This window comes from Eptatretus burgeri, chromosome 4 (genome assembly GCF_056783735.1).
Source record: "Eptatretus burgeri isolate ZD-2024b chromosome 4, Ebu_testis_v1, whole genome shotgun sequence".
NCBI lineage: Eukaryota > Metazoa > Chordata > Myxini > Myxiniformes > Myxinidae > Eptatretus > Eptatretus burgeri.
Window position 1 is genome coordinate 49674010 of NC_140964.1, and position 15221 is coordinate 49689230.

At 41.3% G+C, this 15221-nt stretch overlaps 1 protein-coding gene across 3 annotated transcripts in view; it reads right to left on the reverse strand.

Annotated features, from left to right (window-relative positions):
* Positions 1–10409: 10409 nt before the first annotated feature.
* The window catches only part of LOC147028013 (thrombin inhibitor hemalin-like), a 53501-nt gene continuing 48689 nt past the window's right edge, over positions 10410–15221 (reverse strand). For all 3 annotated transcript variants that reach the window (XM_085877936.1, XM_085877938.1, XM_085877937.1), the window contains exons 3-4: positions 11383–11568; positions 10410–10786 (exon numbers count right to left, since the gene is read on the reverse strand). In XM_085877936.1, coding sequence (XP_085734062.1) covers positions 10563–10786; positions 11383–11568 — 410 coding nt within the window. In that variant the 3' untranslated portion in view covers positions 10410–10562. The remainder of the gene's footprint in view (positions 10787–11382; positions 11569–15221) is intronic.

Sequence of the window (15221 nt, forward strand, 5' to 3'; positions counted from 1 at the left end):
AACGTCGGGTCCCTCTTCCCACCCAACCCCTTCCTCTGCCTCCTCCCACCCCAACCCTTGAGGGACGAATTAATCGATATGGCTGAAATAATGTTCCTATAGATGTTTATCCTCATCGCTATATCATGAATCTGGGGTGCGTTCAGTTACCAAGTTTCTTGTAGAGTGCTTGCCAAGTGGCTTAAGCACTCAAGCAATCACTCCATTAGAAACCGCTGATAAGGAACGGCAGGCTTGGCAAGCGTTAGCTAGCTGCTTGGTAACAACATACCACTTGACATTTGAACAGCATATATAAACTGGACATCTCAACGTACATACAAAACACCGACAAAAGGACATAAAAAAAAAAAATTAAACACTTCAAATAATAATGTGTATTTTCATTGCAATGAAAACATACCTTGTTCAGACCCACACATCCACCCACAGACACCAACACAACTTTATATATTAGATGAGGCGACAGTGGGACACCTCGCACAAAACTGTCATATTTGCATATTTCCTTCTCTTGTTAATCTATTCTTCTTCTTCTCCCTCTCATATTAATCAGCAAATAAACTTTCTATCCTCCATCACATCACTTTTCCATGAGTTTTTGTATGTTATAACAAAAAGGCTCCAATTATAGGTGCATTCCTGCTATTGCATACATCGCTGCGTGATGACGTCATGTGTAGGGACGTCTTTTTTCATACTTCACGCAGAAGCAAACAAGGGGATTTTTTTGCTTGTAACGGTCATTGCAAATTCTGTATGGGCAAACGTCACTGTCTTTTAAGTTTGTGTTTTTTTAAGTTATGAGTTTTAAGTGACACATCATTGTCTGCAGACAGAAAGCAACTGTTTGATGTCCCATAAAGGTTTTTTTTGTTTTTTTTTTAATGAAATATCACTATTTTCTTTCCTCTGCATCATATGGGAATTGTATACCTTCCTTGGGCGGGATATATTAGACAGCCGCCGCGATCGCTGCGGACAAAACATGCATTACTTCGTTTGAGTTGTAATCAAAATGTTACTTCTTTTTTGCCTCAAAATGGTATCTTCATTTAATGATAGAAGATGCGTTGTTCAATCTTCAAATGTACATGAAGCCTTGAAAACAATCTGAGCTACATGGAGAGAAAAAGATGGTGGTGATTTCTGGACGGCTGGAGGGTGTGGCCTGTCAAATGGGCGGTGCTTATGACTCGCAGACAGACAGACCCACAGACACGAACTTAGCTTTATATATTAGATTTATACTGTTTGTTTTTTTCAGATATTAATACAAATAATACATGAAACCCAGATGGCAGACACTAGTCCATTTACAGTCGAAGAGAGGCTGGTAACACCACGAGAGAAGAAACACAAACAAGATGATGAAATCGCATACGGATGCCCTTGTTTTTGAAGGAGGTATTGCAATTGTTGTATTACTGTAATATTTTATCATTACTCCTGTTATTATGTATTTTTCTTATTACTGAAATATGTTATTACTCCTGGGGCTTATGGCTCACCCAGGTATATGGTATAAACAAGTCTTGTATAAGCAGTTAAAGCCATGTCCTGGGACTTATGACTCACCCTGTAGTACCCGACAAGGAATTGATCAAGAACATGTTTTACAGGTGATCCCAGAAAACCGTAACTTTGGTTCCTTTGGTTGCTGTTTGGGGGAGTAGATGTAGTGCATGAATGTATTAAAGGAAGATGACAATGGCAAACGGAAGGTTTGCAGTATTGCACAAGACATGGTGTGTGTGCTCTATCATTATGTATGACACGTGGTATGTTTAAATTATGTATTAAATGAAAATAAACTGTTTTGCATATATTATATATCCCAGTGATATGAAATGTATTTGCTGTGAACGATGTTAAAAAAAAGCCCTATGTTCATTCAAATACAATATTTTCAATGAAAATGCTTAATTTGACCTCTTGTGACGTTTGTACCCTTGAAATGACTTTCAAGTTGAAAATCGATGATGGCATCCACCCATACCATTTTCTTCACACTATAAGCATTTTAGTTAGCATAGATGCCAGCCAGCTATGAACAAAAAATGCTGTCGTCGGTTGAAAATCAGGTATTGGTCACAAGGGAGTCGTCTGCATACTAAATAAATAAATAAACAAACACAAAAATAAATAATTCCTGACATCTCTCAAATAAAGTGTAACAAAGAATTTCTTAACTTGTTGGTTGTTAACTGATTTCTTATTTACATTTCAGTTTCGAGGGTTTTGGGGTTGCTTTTGCACATTGCAAACATTTTCATTGTTCCCAAGACCTGAAGAGTGAATTTGCATCACATGGACAGCAAGCACATTATCCCCTCGCAAACATTATAATGATCCACCTGGGATTTGGTTCGACATGGTAATACAGTACAGTACTTCTGAAATTCATTAGATCTTTAAGCTTACAAACCAACTCAAGTTTGCTCTATTTGCCTGGATTTGAACCTCCAGCACCACCTCCTGGTATTTGTTTTGTCAGCCTATTCACCACTTCGCCACCCTGAATTTGAACCTCCAGCACAACCTTCTGGTATTTGTTTTATGTCGGTCGATTCACCACGTTATCACCACTGTTATTTGATTGGATGTCAACCCTCAGCACAATCTCAGGAGTAGGCTATTTTTACAACGCGGCGACATCGAGCTGTTATATAATTGGCTATTCTGTCCTGTGTCTTCTGTCACGTCTTCTGTCACACTTATGGTGGCGTACGTCCCTTTGATCTGAGAACTATAAATATAAATTTATCCAACGTCACAACTCTTCCCATCATGCATGCTAATTCACCGTGTCTACATTTAAATTTTATAACTGCAAAATTGTTTCATCATTCTTAACCGAGACTTTTACTGCCCCCAGCCACGTGATATCGAAGTATTCGCTTCTTCTTACCCTTGTCGAAGGAGAGGGTATTGTATTTTGGTCCGGTTTGTGTATCTGTCTGTTTGCTACTTGCAAAATCAAAGATTTTTCAAATATATTGGTCAGTCGATTTTGTTATTCTGTCTGTTTTGTCTGTCTGTCAATCGCTTAAAGGTCACAATTTAAAACCGATCTTCACAAAACTTCATCAAGTTGTCGAGGTAGTCTAAACTAAGAAGCCCATTGATTTTGAGGTCAAATGTCACCTTGAGGTCAAATTTCTAAAATCGTCATTTTTCATCCGATTGACTTGAAATTTGAAGAGGATTTGCATAATGCATCACTGAATATGGAAACTAACTATTTTTTTAGGTCAAAAGGTCAAACATCAACTCAAGGTCAAACTTCTGAAATCATCAAATTCAATATGATTGACTTGAGCTTTGATTAAGATTGTCAATTTTAATCCTAATGAAATGGACAATCTGATGTATCCATGGCAACCTTTGGAGAGGGGGGGGGGGTGGATTTTGCAAGTATCGTGCTCTGCATGACATCTTTTTCTTGTTTGTCACTTGCAAGTTCGAATATTTTTCAAGTATATTGGTCAGTCGATTTTGTTATTGTCTGACAGTTTGTCTGTCTGTTTTTCTTTTTGTCGCCGACAGGTCACAATTTTAAACCAATCTTCACAAAACTTCACCACATCGTCGAGTTTGTCATAAGGAAGAAGCCTATTGTTTTTGAGGTCAAAAGGTCAAAAGCTCAACATAAACCAAAGGTAAATAATTTCGATGAGGTTTCTAAATTCCTCAATTTTCATTGGATTGACTTGAATTTGAAGAGGATTTATAATTCATGTCACTGAATTCAACGAGCTAATTATTTTTGAGGTCAACATGGACCAATAGGTCAACATAGGCCAAAGGCCAACAATTAAGGTGGTGTTTCTAAAATCCTCAATTTTCATCCGATTGACTTGAAATTTGAAGAGAAGTTATGTGTCAGGTCAATTAATTCAACCAGCCAATTATTTTTGAGGTTAACATCGACCAAAAGGTCAACATATGGCCAAGGACAACAACTAACATGGTGTTTCTAAAATCCTCAATTTTCAACAGATTGACTTGAAATTTTAAGAGGATTTATATTTGAGGTCACTGAACTAAAATAGGCAATTATTTTAGAGGTCAACATCGACCAAAAGGTCAACATAATCCCAAGGTCAACAACTAAGGTGGTATTTCTAAAAACCTCAATTTTCATCCGATTGACTTGAAATTTGAAGAGGATATATATCAGGTCACTGAATTTAACCACCAATTATTTTGGAGGTCCACATTGACCAAAAGGTCAACATAGTCCCAAGGTCAACAGCTAAGGTGGTATTTCTAAAAACCTCAATTTTCATCCGATTGACTTGAAATTTGAAGAGGAAATATGTTTCAGGTTATTGAATTTAACCACCAATTATTTTGGAGGTCCACATTGGCCAAAAGGTCAACATAGGCCAAATTTCTAACATTGTCAATTTTCATCCAATTCACTTGAATTTTAAAGAGCATTTATATTTCACATCACTTATTTCAATCACCAATTATTTTTGAGGTCAAATTTGTTTTTTGGATTTTGCAAGTATTGTGCTCTGCATGACGTCTTCTTCTTGTTTGTGTGTTTGTCCGCGCAGAACTTTAGCCTTTTTCTCCGCAAGTGCTGGTCAGATTGACACAAAATTTTCACGATCTGAGTGACTACTGACGGATAATTTTTAAATGATAATTATGACGTCATAGGCTCTTGGGCACAATCCTGGACGGGTCACCACTCGGACACAGGATACCAGCAAGCTGGTAAAAAAAAAAAAAAATCGCCCAGGAGACTGCTTAGGTAGCACCAATGCTCTGCACAGAGTATGGTCCCAATGGATGGATGGAGGTTATATATTTATATACAGAGGGACAAATAAGAAAGCAATGGGGGGGGGGGGTGGGGGTTAACGGGCTACTGCTGCATTATTACCTTCGCAAACTTCGTTTGACGAAGGTATTATATTGACCCCTGTGTATTTATTTATTGGTAAATATGTGTGCGGACAACATTGCGCAAAACCTGCTGGACCGATTTGCATGAAATTTTCAGAGATGATGTGCAGTTACTCAAGGACGCCGGGCGAAGCTTTTGGGAGCAATCGGATTAAAGGTCACGGTCACGAAAAGGTCAGAATCGTTTTTTCGTCATAACGCGGTCAATTTTTATCCGAACGAGATAAAACCAACACCAAAATGTTCATTACTCAATTCTACATTCTAGGCTATGCCACATGAAAGTGTGGCGTAATTACCCTAGGTAGCGGTTGGGGGTCAAGGGGGTCACCACAAAGCATTTTTCATTTGGCAGTGTCGTTGACAACATTACGCAAAAACCACTTATCAGATTGTCATGAAATTTTGTGGACTTGTTTGACATGAGAGGACAAATCGATTTGATTTTGGGAGCGATCGGATCAAAGGTTAAGGTCAAGGTCACAAAAAGGTCAAAATCGTTTTTTCGCGATTAAATTGTCAATTTTGTTTTGATTTACAGCAAATTAACTCCAAAATGTTCAAAATTAAATTCCCCATCCTCTAATATGACACATGGTATAGTACTTTTGTCACCCAAGGCAGCGGTTGGGGGTCAAAGGTCAAGGGGGTCACACAAATTCACATTTATATCGGAAAGCGTTGTGGACAACTTAACGCAAAAAAACAAAACGCAGAGAGGCTTTAATTGTTTTGGATTTGTTTGGCATCATGAAAGGACAAATCCATTAGATTTTGGGAGCGATCGGATCAAAGGTCAAGGTCACAAAAAGGTCAACATCATTTTTTTCATGATGAAAATGGTTAATATGTTTCCGATTTACATCAAATTAACTCCAAATTGTTCAGTGTTCAATTCCCCATCTTCTGAAATGACACAAGGTACAGTACTATTGTCACCCTAGGTAGCGGTTGTTGTTCAAAGGTCATGGGGGTCACGAAATGCATATTTGTATTGAGATGCGTTGTGGACAACTTAATACAAAGGTAATAACTAGAATATATCTCTGTCTCTAAACTGTGTGTCTGTTGATGCAACAAGGGCCATAAGGGCCCTACCAAACTTAGTTACTAAGTAAAATACAACAAATTTTCATTAAGGAGACTTGGTATAGTTTGATATGCACATAGCTTCGCTCATGGTTGAGTAAAAGGAGTTTTACTTTCTTGTTTAATTAGACGCCAATTAAAATGACGTTTTTGTCCTCGCTCGGATTTGAAAACATGATCTACTTGATCCAGGTCGTGTCTGCGTGGTCAGTGACATTCGACCGAATCCGACCCTACATGCTACAGAGTTCGGCACTCGGGACAACGAATCACCTAAAATTGTCATAATCGTAATAGTTCTAATAACAAAATCCTTTCACAAAATCCGGATCATGGACTTTAAATTTGCGAAATTCCTGAGCAGATTTATTGGAATTTTAGTTCCTCATTTCACTCTCATGCCAGGAGCCTGGTGTTGGCGCAGTGATTAGGGCAGTGGCTTGGGATCCAAAAGGTCCTGAGTTCAAGCCCCGTTGGGCCACTGAGTTAATACACCAGGGGGTTGACTCAGCCTGTCATCCTTCCGAGGTCGACGAAGTGAGTACCAGTGTACTGGGCCGGTGTATACCCTGGTTAAAATAGGTGTACCATATCCCTGTGTCGTAAGAGGCGACCAGGGTTGCGTCAGGAAGGGCATCCGGCGTAAAACATGTGCCAAATCACTATGCGGATCATACGGATGATCCGCTGTGGCGACCCCTAACGGGAGCAGCCGAAAGAAGAAGAAGAAGAAGAAGAAGAAGAAGAAGAAGAAGAGGAGGAGGAGATTTCGCTCTCATGCCATGTTCAAACTAGTGGCTGCGGCGAAGGTATGCGCTCTACGAGTGCCCGTTCTAGTTTTTAATTGATGAATAAATTAAGTTATTCCTGAAAGTAAAACGTACTCTTATTATGACAACTCAATTCGATTAAAGAAGTAATCATATGAAAGTGGGTGAAGCCCAGCCCCGTGTCGGGGGAGTAGTATCAAAGTGGAGCGTGATGACGAAGTAATGTGTTCCAGTTTGAAAAGGAGAAATATGAGTGAGCATCAGCGAGCGAATATTGCGACTTCAAGAAATGGTAGACATTACTGCGGCAAAGCCTTCCTTTTGATATTGTTGTGGAAATGGCCCTTAGTGTGTTATTAAATATAGAATTAGCCCAGATCCCCCCATTAAATGCATGTTTAGCCAGGTTGTTCGGTAAATGGACATTACATGTGTGTCGGAAGGTGGAAGAGGCTGTTTATTGTTTGTACATTGGTGGTGGACCGAAAGGGTCTTCTTCTTCCTTCCTCTCTCCGGACAATAGACTCCGCCCAGCGCTCTGAGAGGGAGTGGCCTAGAGAAGTGAGCGCTGAGAAAGAGGAAGTAAAACAGCAGGAGCGCCGGAAAGGTGGTGGTGAAACTGAGTGCCGAGGTGGTGCGATCGGTTTTTCGTAAAGAGCGAGCCAAAAGATCGGCAGAAGGTGGGACTGCGAGCGCCGGTGTGGCACGATCGGCTGAATAGAACTGGCTGTGTGTGAGTCAGCAGTCGGCTTTGAGGCGAGCGAGTGCCGGAAAGGAGAAGTGAAACTGCAGTCGGCTGAGAGGCGAGAGGGAAACTGAGCGCATCGAGTCTGCCATTTTGGCAGTGGGAGAGGCCGCCTGCACATCGAGTCTTGCGAGTGACTTTGTAGAGGAGTGGTTTTGGTCGGCGGTGCCTCCTCGGCCACGGACCCAGCCTGCGGAGCCCAACACCTCAATTTGGCCTTGTCTGGTGAACAGGCCAGGCCTGGACTTGTATGCTGGACCTTGTGAAAAGCCAGCTGGAGCATACCACAGATCTTTCATCTTGGGCCGTCGACCTTAAGCGGGGTCTGAACGCGCAGAGGCTGCGTGCGTGAGGAGAAGAAAATGGACGACTACACCATTTTGCCACGCGGTGTGCTCGAGCTGGGTGCTCGAATCCATTGACATCGGCTTGTCACGAGCCTCATTCAGGCCTTTTGACACTTTTACTCTCGTCCATGAAGCATCACCAAGTACTCTGTGTCTTGTCTGCATGCTGTCCATGTCTCGTCTGCATGTTGTCTATGGTTTATCTCGTTAGGGTCCCCTTCGAAACCCGTAATCCGTAGCTCCCTAGTTAAGAACGGGTTATAGATTGATTATAGCATTGTCGTGAATGCTTGGCTTGTGTTGTAGACCCCGATGTGTCCCCAATAAATCTGGCTGAGTTATTCGAGATTTGCCGCCTCAAATTAATTCGTGCCGCGCCGAGGAACGATCCGCTCAATTTGGATATAAAAACCAAAGTGGTTACAGACTGGCATAATTCGCTCAGTTTCTGACAAAACCAGTCTGTAACCGGGGTCTATTCCCCCAACTGGTAAGGTCTAGGTGTACGTTGGTATCGCTATTTGAGGCGCGTGACCCGAGGCCTGTGCCGAACCAGCCAGCATTATAACCCCAGAGACGGCGGTGGTTAAGTGACGCCGAATATTCAACATTTGGCTGTCGAGAGAAGGGTGCGAAAACCCAAACTGGCTACGGATTGGAGCCGACTTGGATGGCATTCGAATCCCCCCACCGCCGAGTCTTTAACAATATTACTTCCAGGTCTATTCACTACAAGGCCACCACCCTGCTTTGGCTGAACTTTAACCTGCAACACTCATCGCAATCGTTTGTAAGCAGCACGGCAGTGCAGATTACATCAGTTTGTGCAGGAACATGGCAAAGCCACTGACGCAGTCACCCCTGTAGGTTAGAGCAGGAATTTAATATTTTGCTCAGGGTGTCGGTAATAGCTCACCTCTTCGCGAAGGACACCGTGGGGTCTTTAACATCGACCAACTAATTCTGGCAAGCAGGAATCCCTGTTTAACGACCACCTGAGGTTCGACACACATTGATGAATGACTATGCCTGTGAGACACTAGGATTACAGCTTTATAGATAGTCATGATTCAAACCCAAGCAAGACAACTTATAGGCGAGTGTATCGGCGGTAACAGTGTATATGTTACCGATTTATAGGTGGTAACAATACCTCTTGGCTATCCTGTCAGCCTTTCCCCAACACTACCTCGTGGTTATTTGTAACTAGACCATTCTTACCAGTTTTTCACTGGATTTGAACCACCAAAACAACCTCGGGGGTAACCGGTTTGTGTATCCCTACTCACAACTAGGCCACCACCATTCTCAGCAGCTAAATCTCCTGTGCTGTAGCTGAGTCTATGGGTCTATCAAAAAAGAGGAATGAATGAGTGAAGGTGAGCAGTGATTCGTGATTTTGGTAGTTTTACCAGAAGGGGGTTGTTGGCGGACCTTGAGCGCCCTGCGTAAATATGGTGGGGACAAATCGCAGACAGAGCAGGGGGGGGAGGGGCGAGACTGGAGAGGAGACGGTAGAAGACAGAAAGACCACCGACATGCCTGCGGTGAAAGAGTGAGAGGCTCAAAGACTCAGCCTCATTGTGGGAGATGCCAATGATCCAAAATGCCTTGGTTTCCACAGCTTGAAGCCGATAAGGGTGGGAGGCAGGAGCACTAGACCAGAGGGGGAAGCAGTACTCCATCAGGCTGCAGACGAAAGCTTTGTAAGTGGTCAGGAGCTCAGGTGAGCTGAGGAAGGACTTTGCACAATGGAGGATTCCCAGTCGGCGACTGGCTTTAGAGGCCAGGTTGGAAATGTGGCTTTCCCAGGAAAGATCATGGCAGATCGTGAGACCCAGAAGCCTGAAAGAAAGGACTTCTTCCAGATGATTATTGAGAAAGTAGATGGGGGGGGGGGGTTCCAAACGGTCCTTTCGGAGAGACAAATTGAGAGTGTGAGATTTGTCCGGATTGAAAGACATGTTCCATGTGTTGGACCAGTTTGTGATTTTACCCAGATCTGCAGTGAGCGAAGAAGCTGCTGCTTGCCCGTCTGAGGGATGAGAGATGGTATGGCAGAGGGTGGAGTCATTCAATCTCTTCAATCTCATTCTTCCCTCCAGGTCTTCGGGACGGCTGTTCACCACCATCTCAGATATTCCCCAATCCTAAACCATTGTCTTCTATACCCTCGTTAACCTCCCCCACTTCCTACCCCAATCCCTCTTCCTTCCTGTTTTCCAGTTTTCCCTCCTTGTAGTTTCCTTCTATGTCCATTTTGTCCACCGCACACATGCGTGTTTTGCATGCTGTTTTTGTCTGTTATGTCCTGATCTGTTTACTGTACTCGCTCATTCACGAGCCTCGACAATGAATGCAAAAAAATTGCTCCTGTTTGTAAGTCCTATCGCTGGACTGTAATTGTCCAGCGTGCTCTTGTTATCCTCACTCAAAATGAGTTTGAGTGCAGATGAAATTCCACCAGAAATATAACTCAGGACAGAAGGTTCATTGGAGTGCATTCTACTTCTGATCTATATTTACAGAGCCATCTTTGGAGCAAGGAAGCATGTTTAATGTTAAAGCGCAACGTATACACTTCCAACACAGGTTATAAAAACTGAATTTATGACATAATATCTCCTGTTTTATTGTACTCTTAGCTTGTTTTTATTCGTACATTCATAATAACGAACAGCAGGCAATTTACCACTTAAACATTTCTGTGACCCAAGAGCCAAGGGCATTGATCTTTTGGCAGGAATTTTCGCACTGGAAGCGTGTCCAGAAGTTGTTCCTGTTCCCACCGCAGCCCCCATAGAAGAACATCTCACAGCTCGAGGTTTTACTATTGAAGAAGAAGCGTGTCATTTTGGCTTTACAAAGTCCTGGCTCTGGAAGCTGGAAGCACGCTCCCCAAGAATGCCGAGCTGTGTAAACACAAATCATAAGCAACGTCAGCAATTATTTTGGAATAGTCAGCAGGTTGAGTACACAAGTGCAAACAGTGACAACAGAGTGTTCGTTGAAGCACAACTATCTATGATTGTTGTTTAAACCTGAAGGCACCACCAACTATAGATTGTAGGTGCTCGATAGGCAATGCTCGGGTCTGACATTTCGAGCACTGAGAGCATTTATAATACATCGAGAGCCAGATGAAGACCACTTGGTGGTCAAAACGTCAGACCATCATCTTGCCAATTCATGGAAAGCTATATTTGCTGGTATATAGTGCCTTCGGTTTTGTCGATGGATCTTCCAAAGTACAACCACTTGAAGTCTTGAGACCCTGTGTTTGTCGTTACATTTACCATTGCCTCTGGCTCCAGCCACCTGTTGTATATGGCTAAAATGTTTGTGCGGTTTAAAATATAACAACAAATGCAAAAACCTTTGATCATATAAGGCAGATGGCTGCAATGTGCATGTTATCCCATAATTCACCAAGCAAGTCGATGAAAGTAATGCAATGTACACGTGCATGAGCATAGGCTCTCCTCGTTTATTCATTGTTTGGCATTACCTTTGAGTGGTTTGCAGTTGTTTTCGCAGTCCTGTTTTGACATGAAGTTGTTTCCATTACCACGACAACCACCATAGACAAATCTTTCACATTTCATGCTCCTGGGATTGAAGAAAAAACGTTGCTTGCTCGCTGCACATCTTCTGGTACTGGGAGCTAAGGTGCACACTTCCCTGAGATCTGCTTCTAATAATGACATTGGAATATGAAGAGCAATGAAAATGTCTCACAGTTCTATGAACTTACAATGAATGACAAGGCTTTGATAGCAAAATTCTGGAACAGCATAAACTGTGCATTGCAGAATATAATGGGCTGACTGTTTTATGTGGCCAAAATGTGATGGCACGGAATTTTCACAAGATTATTGCCAAATATCAATATTGTAAACGGCGATTGATACACGTGGAAAGCCTTTGACAAAATGCTCACTGCCATTCAGAGCTGTTTGTTTTATGCAAACACTCTTGGCCACATAGTACAGGTTTTTTTTCCATCTCGAGGCTAATGAAGGAACGAATAACAAATTATCAGGGCATTCTAGAAGTGGATTTCCTTTTTAGTAGTTTTATAATCAATCTGCTTAAATGTGGCCATTAATAAGAATTGTAGTCTCAGCTAATTACTACACCTGTTTCCAATTACTACACCTGTTTTTCTTATTACTAAATGTGTATTCATTTTGATGTAACTCATTTTATTGGAACCTATAATCAATGTATTTTATTGGAACCTATAATCAAATGTATTTTATTGGAACCTATAATCAAATGTATTTTATTGGAACTTGTATCCTCTCCTGCTTATTTTGTACTGGAGCGAAAGGGCCTAAAGCCAATAGTCTCTTTAGCTTTCCTGGATTTTCTCATTGCCTTCCTGGATGCACTCAATGTACTCTCCTGTTATTTCTCCCTTCTCTTACCTTCCCTTTCTATCTCTGTTCTTAGATTTCTAATTAATGTGCCTGCCATCTCTCTGACGGGCCTTTATAAAAGGAATTATGTGATGTTTACAGCCTGATACATTAATCTGTCTAGAATTGCTTCACTCGTAGTTTGACCCCTGCTCGGATTTTGATTAGTTTGTTGTCTCTAACCAAGGTGATAAGAACTTTCTGATGTGTCTCAACTGTGTGCATATGACTTTCAACTGGCCCAGGCAAGTTCAGATGTGGGTCATTATGACCCGACTCCCCTCAAGGTCAGATGTGGATCATTATGACCCGATTCCCCTCCTCGTCTCATTCTCTGCTCTTCTCCTTGGTCTGCTAAACCTCCCCCACCTTCTTTTGGGTATTATATATAGACGATTCCTATGAACTTCGATTAGCGGAGACCATTGTATGCATTACATCAATGCTCCTTCGTTCCGTAATATTACGTAAATAAATAATCTCTGTTTGAATTGTACTTTGCCTCGAGTGGACATTGAGTTTTAAGAGTTCCACAACAGCATGTTGAAAAGCAATGCCTCCGATTACTTTTCTCCAAAACAGGTAAAGTTATTTGAATGAAACAAAGCGAAGTCCACACATTAGTTCGTACCCCACCACTGAGTGCCAAGTTTTCTGATTCTGACTCCAGATGTCTCAGTGCTACGTTGCTACAATGAAAGTTGTATATGGTGATGATTATATTGATGTTGAGTCCTGTCCTTAGGTTGGCTCAGATTACAAAAGTCAGCGATGCTGGACAAATGAACGCCATACTCTCATTTGCCGATGGATGTTGATGGGAGGCACGTTCTTTGCTGTGAGAAACTCGATAACTGCACTCTGCTTTAAGCACAATGACAACGTCGTGCTGCCCTCTACCATCTTGACTAACGTAGCACTGAGACAGCTTGTACATGGAACTTGCTTCAAGCAGTTAACTGTTGGATCTATAGCAGGGCTTGATATCTGAGTGAAAATGAAAATGTTGGCATGAATGCAAACCAGGAAGAACAAACTTTACTTCTGCAATTCTTGTTGGATTACACCAAAAGTATTTACAGTAACTTGTCGCGGTGGTAGCATGATGTGGTGAGCTTGGTTTTGAGCTGGTAATGACTCATAATTAAAGCACAATCATTAGCTGTCTGAACAACACCTGTTTCTAAAGTACTGTAAACAAGAAAAGAGCAATCAGACAGAGATTGCAGACACTTCCCAGGACTTGTTTTGTGTGGTGTGTTGTGTGGTGTTTGTGTAGTTTTGTGTGGTGCATTTTGTGTGGCGTTTGTGTACTGGTGTGTTACGTAATTAATAAGAGACATAATTAGAACTGCCACTTTATAACTGCTGGCAGTAAAGACTGGGTACCAAGAAAACCCACTTTGATTGGACACTTGACCCTGACCCATGACGTTTGTCATTGTTATTCAATTGAATTTTGAATGGAATTAAAATAAATTCAATTCAAATCAAATGGAAGACCACATAGTTACAGTGCTGCATTGAAGTCATCAGAAGGACCCCAAACAAGCGAAAAGCAAAGATGGTGTCATAAGGAGGAACCTGGATAGGATTTGCATTTCAACTGCTATTCCTCTACCCTCAAACCCATCCAGGCACAGCCAAGTGAGCCTTTATTTAAAAAATAAAAAAGAACCCACATGAGAAAATTTAAATAATTCTGGCTGCCATGTGTCCAATCAAGTTTAAATTTAAAACATGTATTCCCCATTACTGCTAGATCACAATTGTGAAGTTTCATGTCGATTGATTAAGGGGTTCCAGAAAAAAACATTATCGAATATTTTTCTTCAATCCAATATGGCTACCAAACCATGTGACCTATCAATTATTCCTTAACAAACTTGTACACCGAGGCTTGGGGAACATTTGTGTGAAGTTTCCCCTCGATCTGTCCAGCCGTTCTGGAGAACAAGTATTTTTTTATAGGTTTTAGGGTAAACCCAATATGGCTGCCAAACCATGTGACCTATGATGTCATATGTGTGAATCTTTTGTTCCTCATGGATACGCAGTAATATGTGTAAAGTTTTGCCTCGATTTGTTCAGCCACTTCAGAGAAGATTTTTGACGGTTGTGTTTTTTTTAAAACTATATGGCTGCCGAATCATGTGACCAATGAGGTCATCAAAAAATTTTCTGTAGACCTTTTTATCCCTAGATAACCCTCAAAATTTTTCATATTGATCAGATGGGGCGTTCTACATATCGTTACCCTCATAACAAAAATGCCTGTCATTTTTTCCAGTTTTGAGAAAAACACCAAAAACTGCAGCAATTCTTCATCAACGAATATTTATTCACTACTTCTTGTGCACAGAGTTGCTAATGGAGCTGAATGAAACAGAAATCTTGTATTGTTATTATGATTACATCATGGCTATAGATGACTGAGGCAGAAAATCTCAAAAACTGGAAAAAACTGACTTTGGCACTTTTGGTATGAGGGTGACGATATGCAATTATGATGCCATAATGAAGACACCTATGACATCATTAAAAAAACATTCCCAAAGAAGAATACTTGCCGTATGCCATGTTTCTATTTTTTTCCTTGGTGCGCTTTCAGAGATACAGAGGTCCAATTTCCCCTCCCCTCCCGTTTTTCCAGTATGGCTGCCACACCATGTGACCTATTACATCATAATTATGATTACATCGTTCTATATGAGTAGTTGCACCAATCATGAAAATTTAGTCTCAATCTGACAAGCAGTTGCGGAAAAAAATACGAAAGTTCTGTGCAGACAAACAAACAGACAGACAAACAAACGGACCCAAACGCATTACCCTCTCCTTCGGCGAGGGTAAATATCATGACACAAAAAAAAGTGTAAAACAAAAACACTAAAATTGTTTGTTTCTGAATCCAATAAAACTTGTC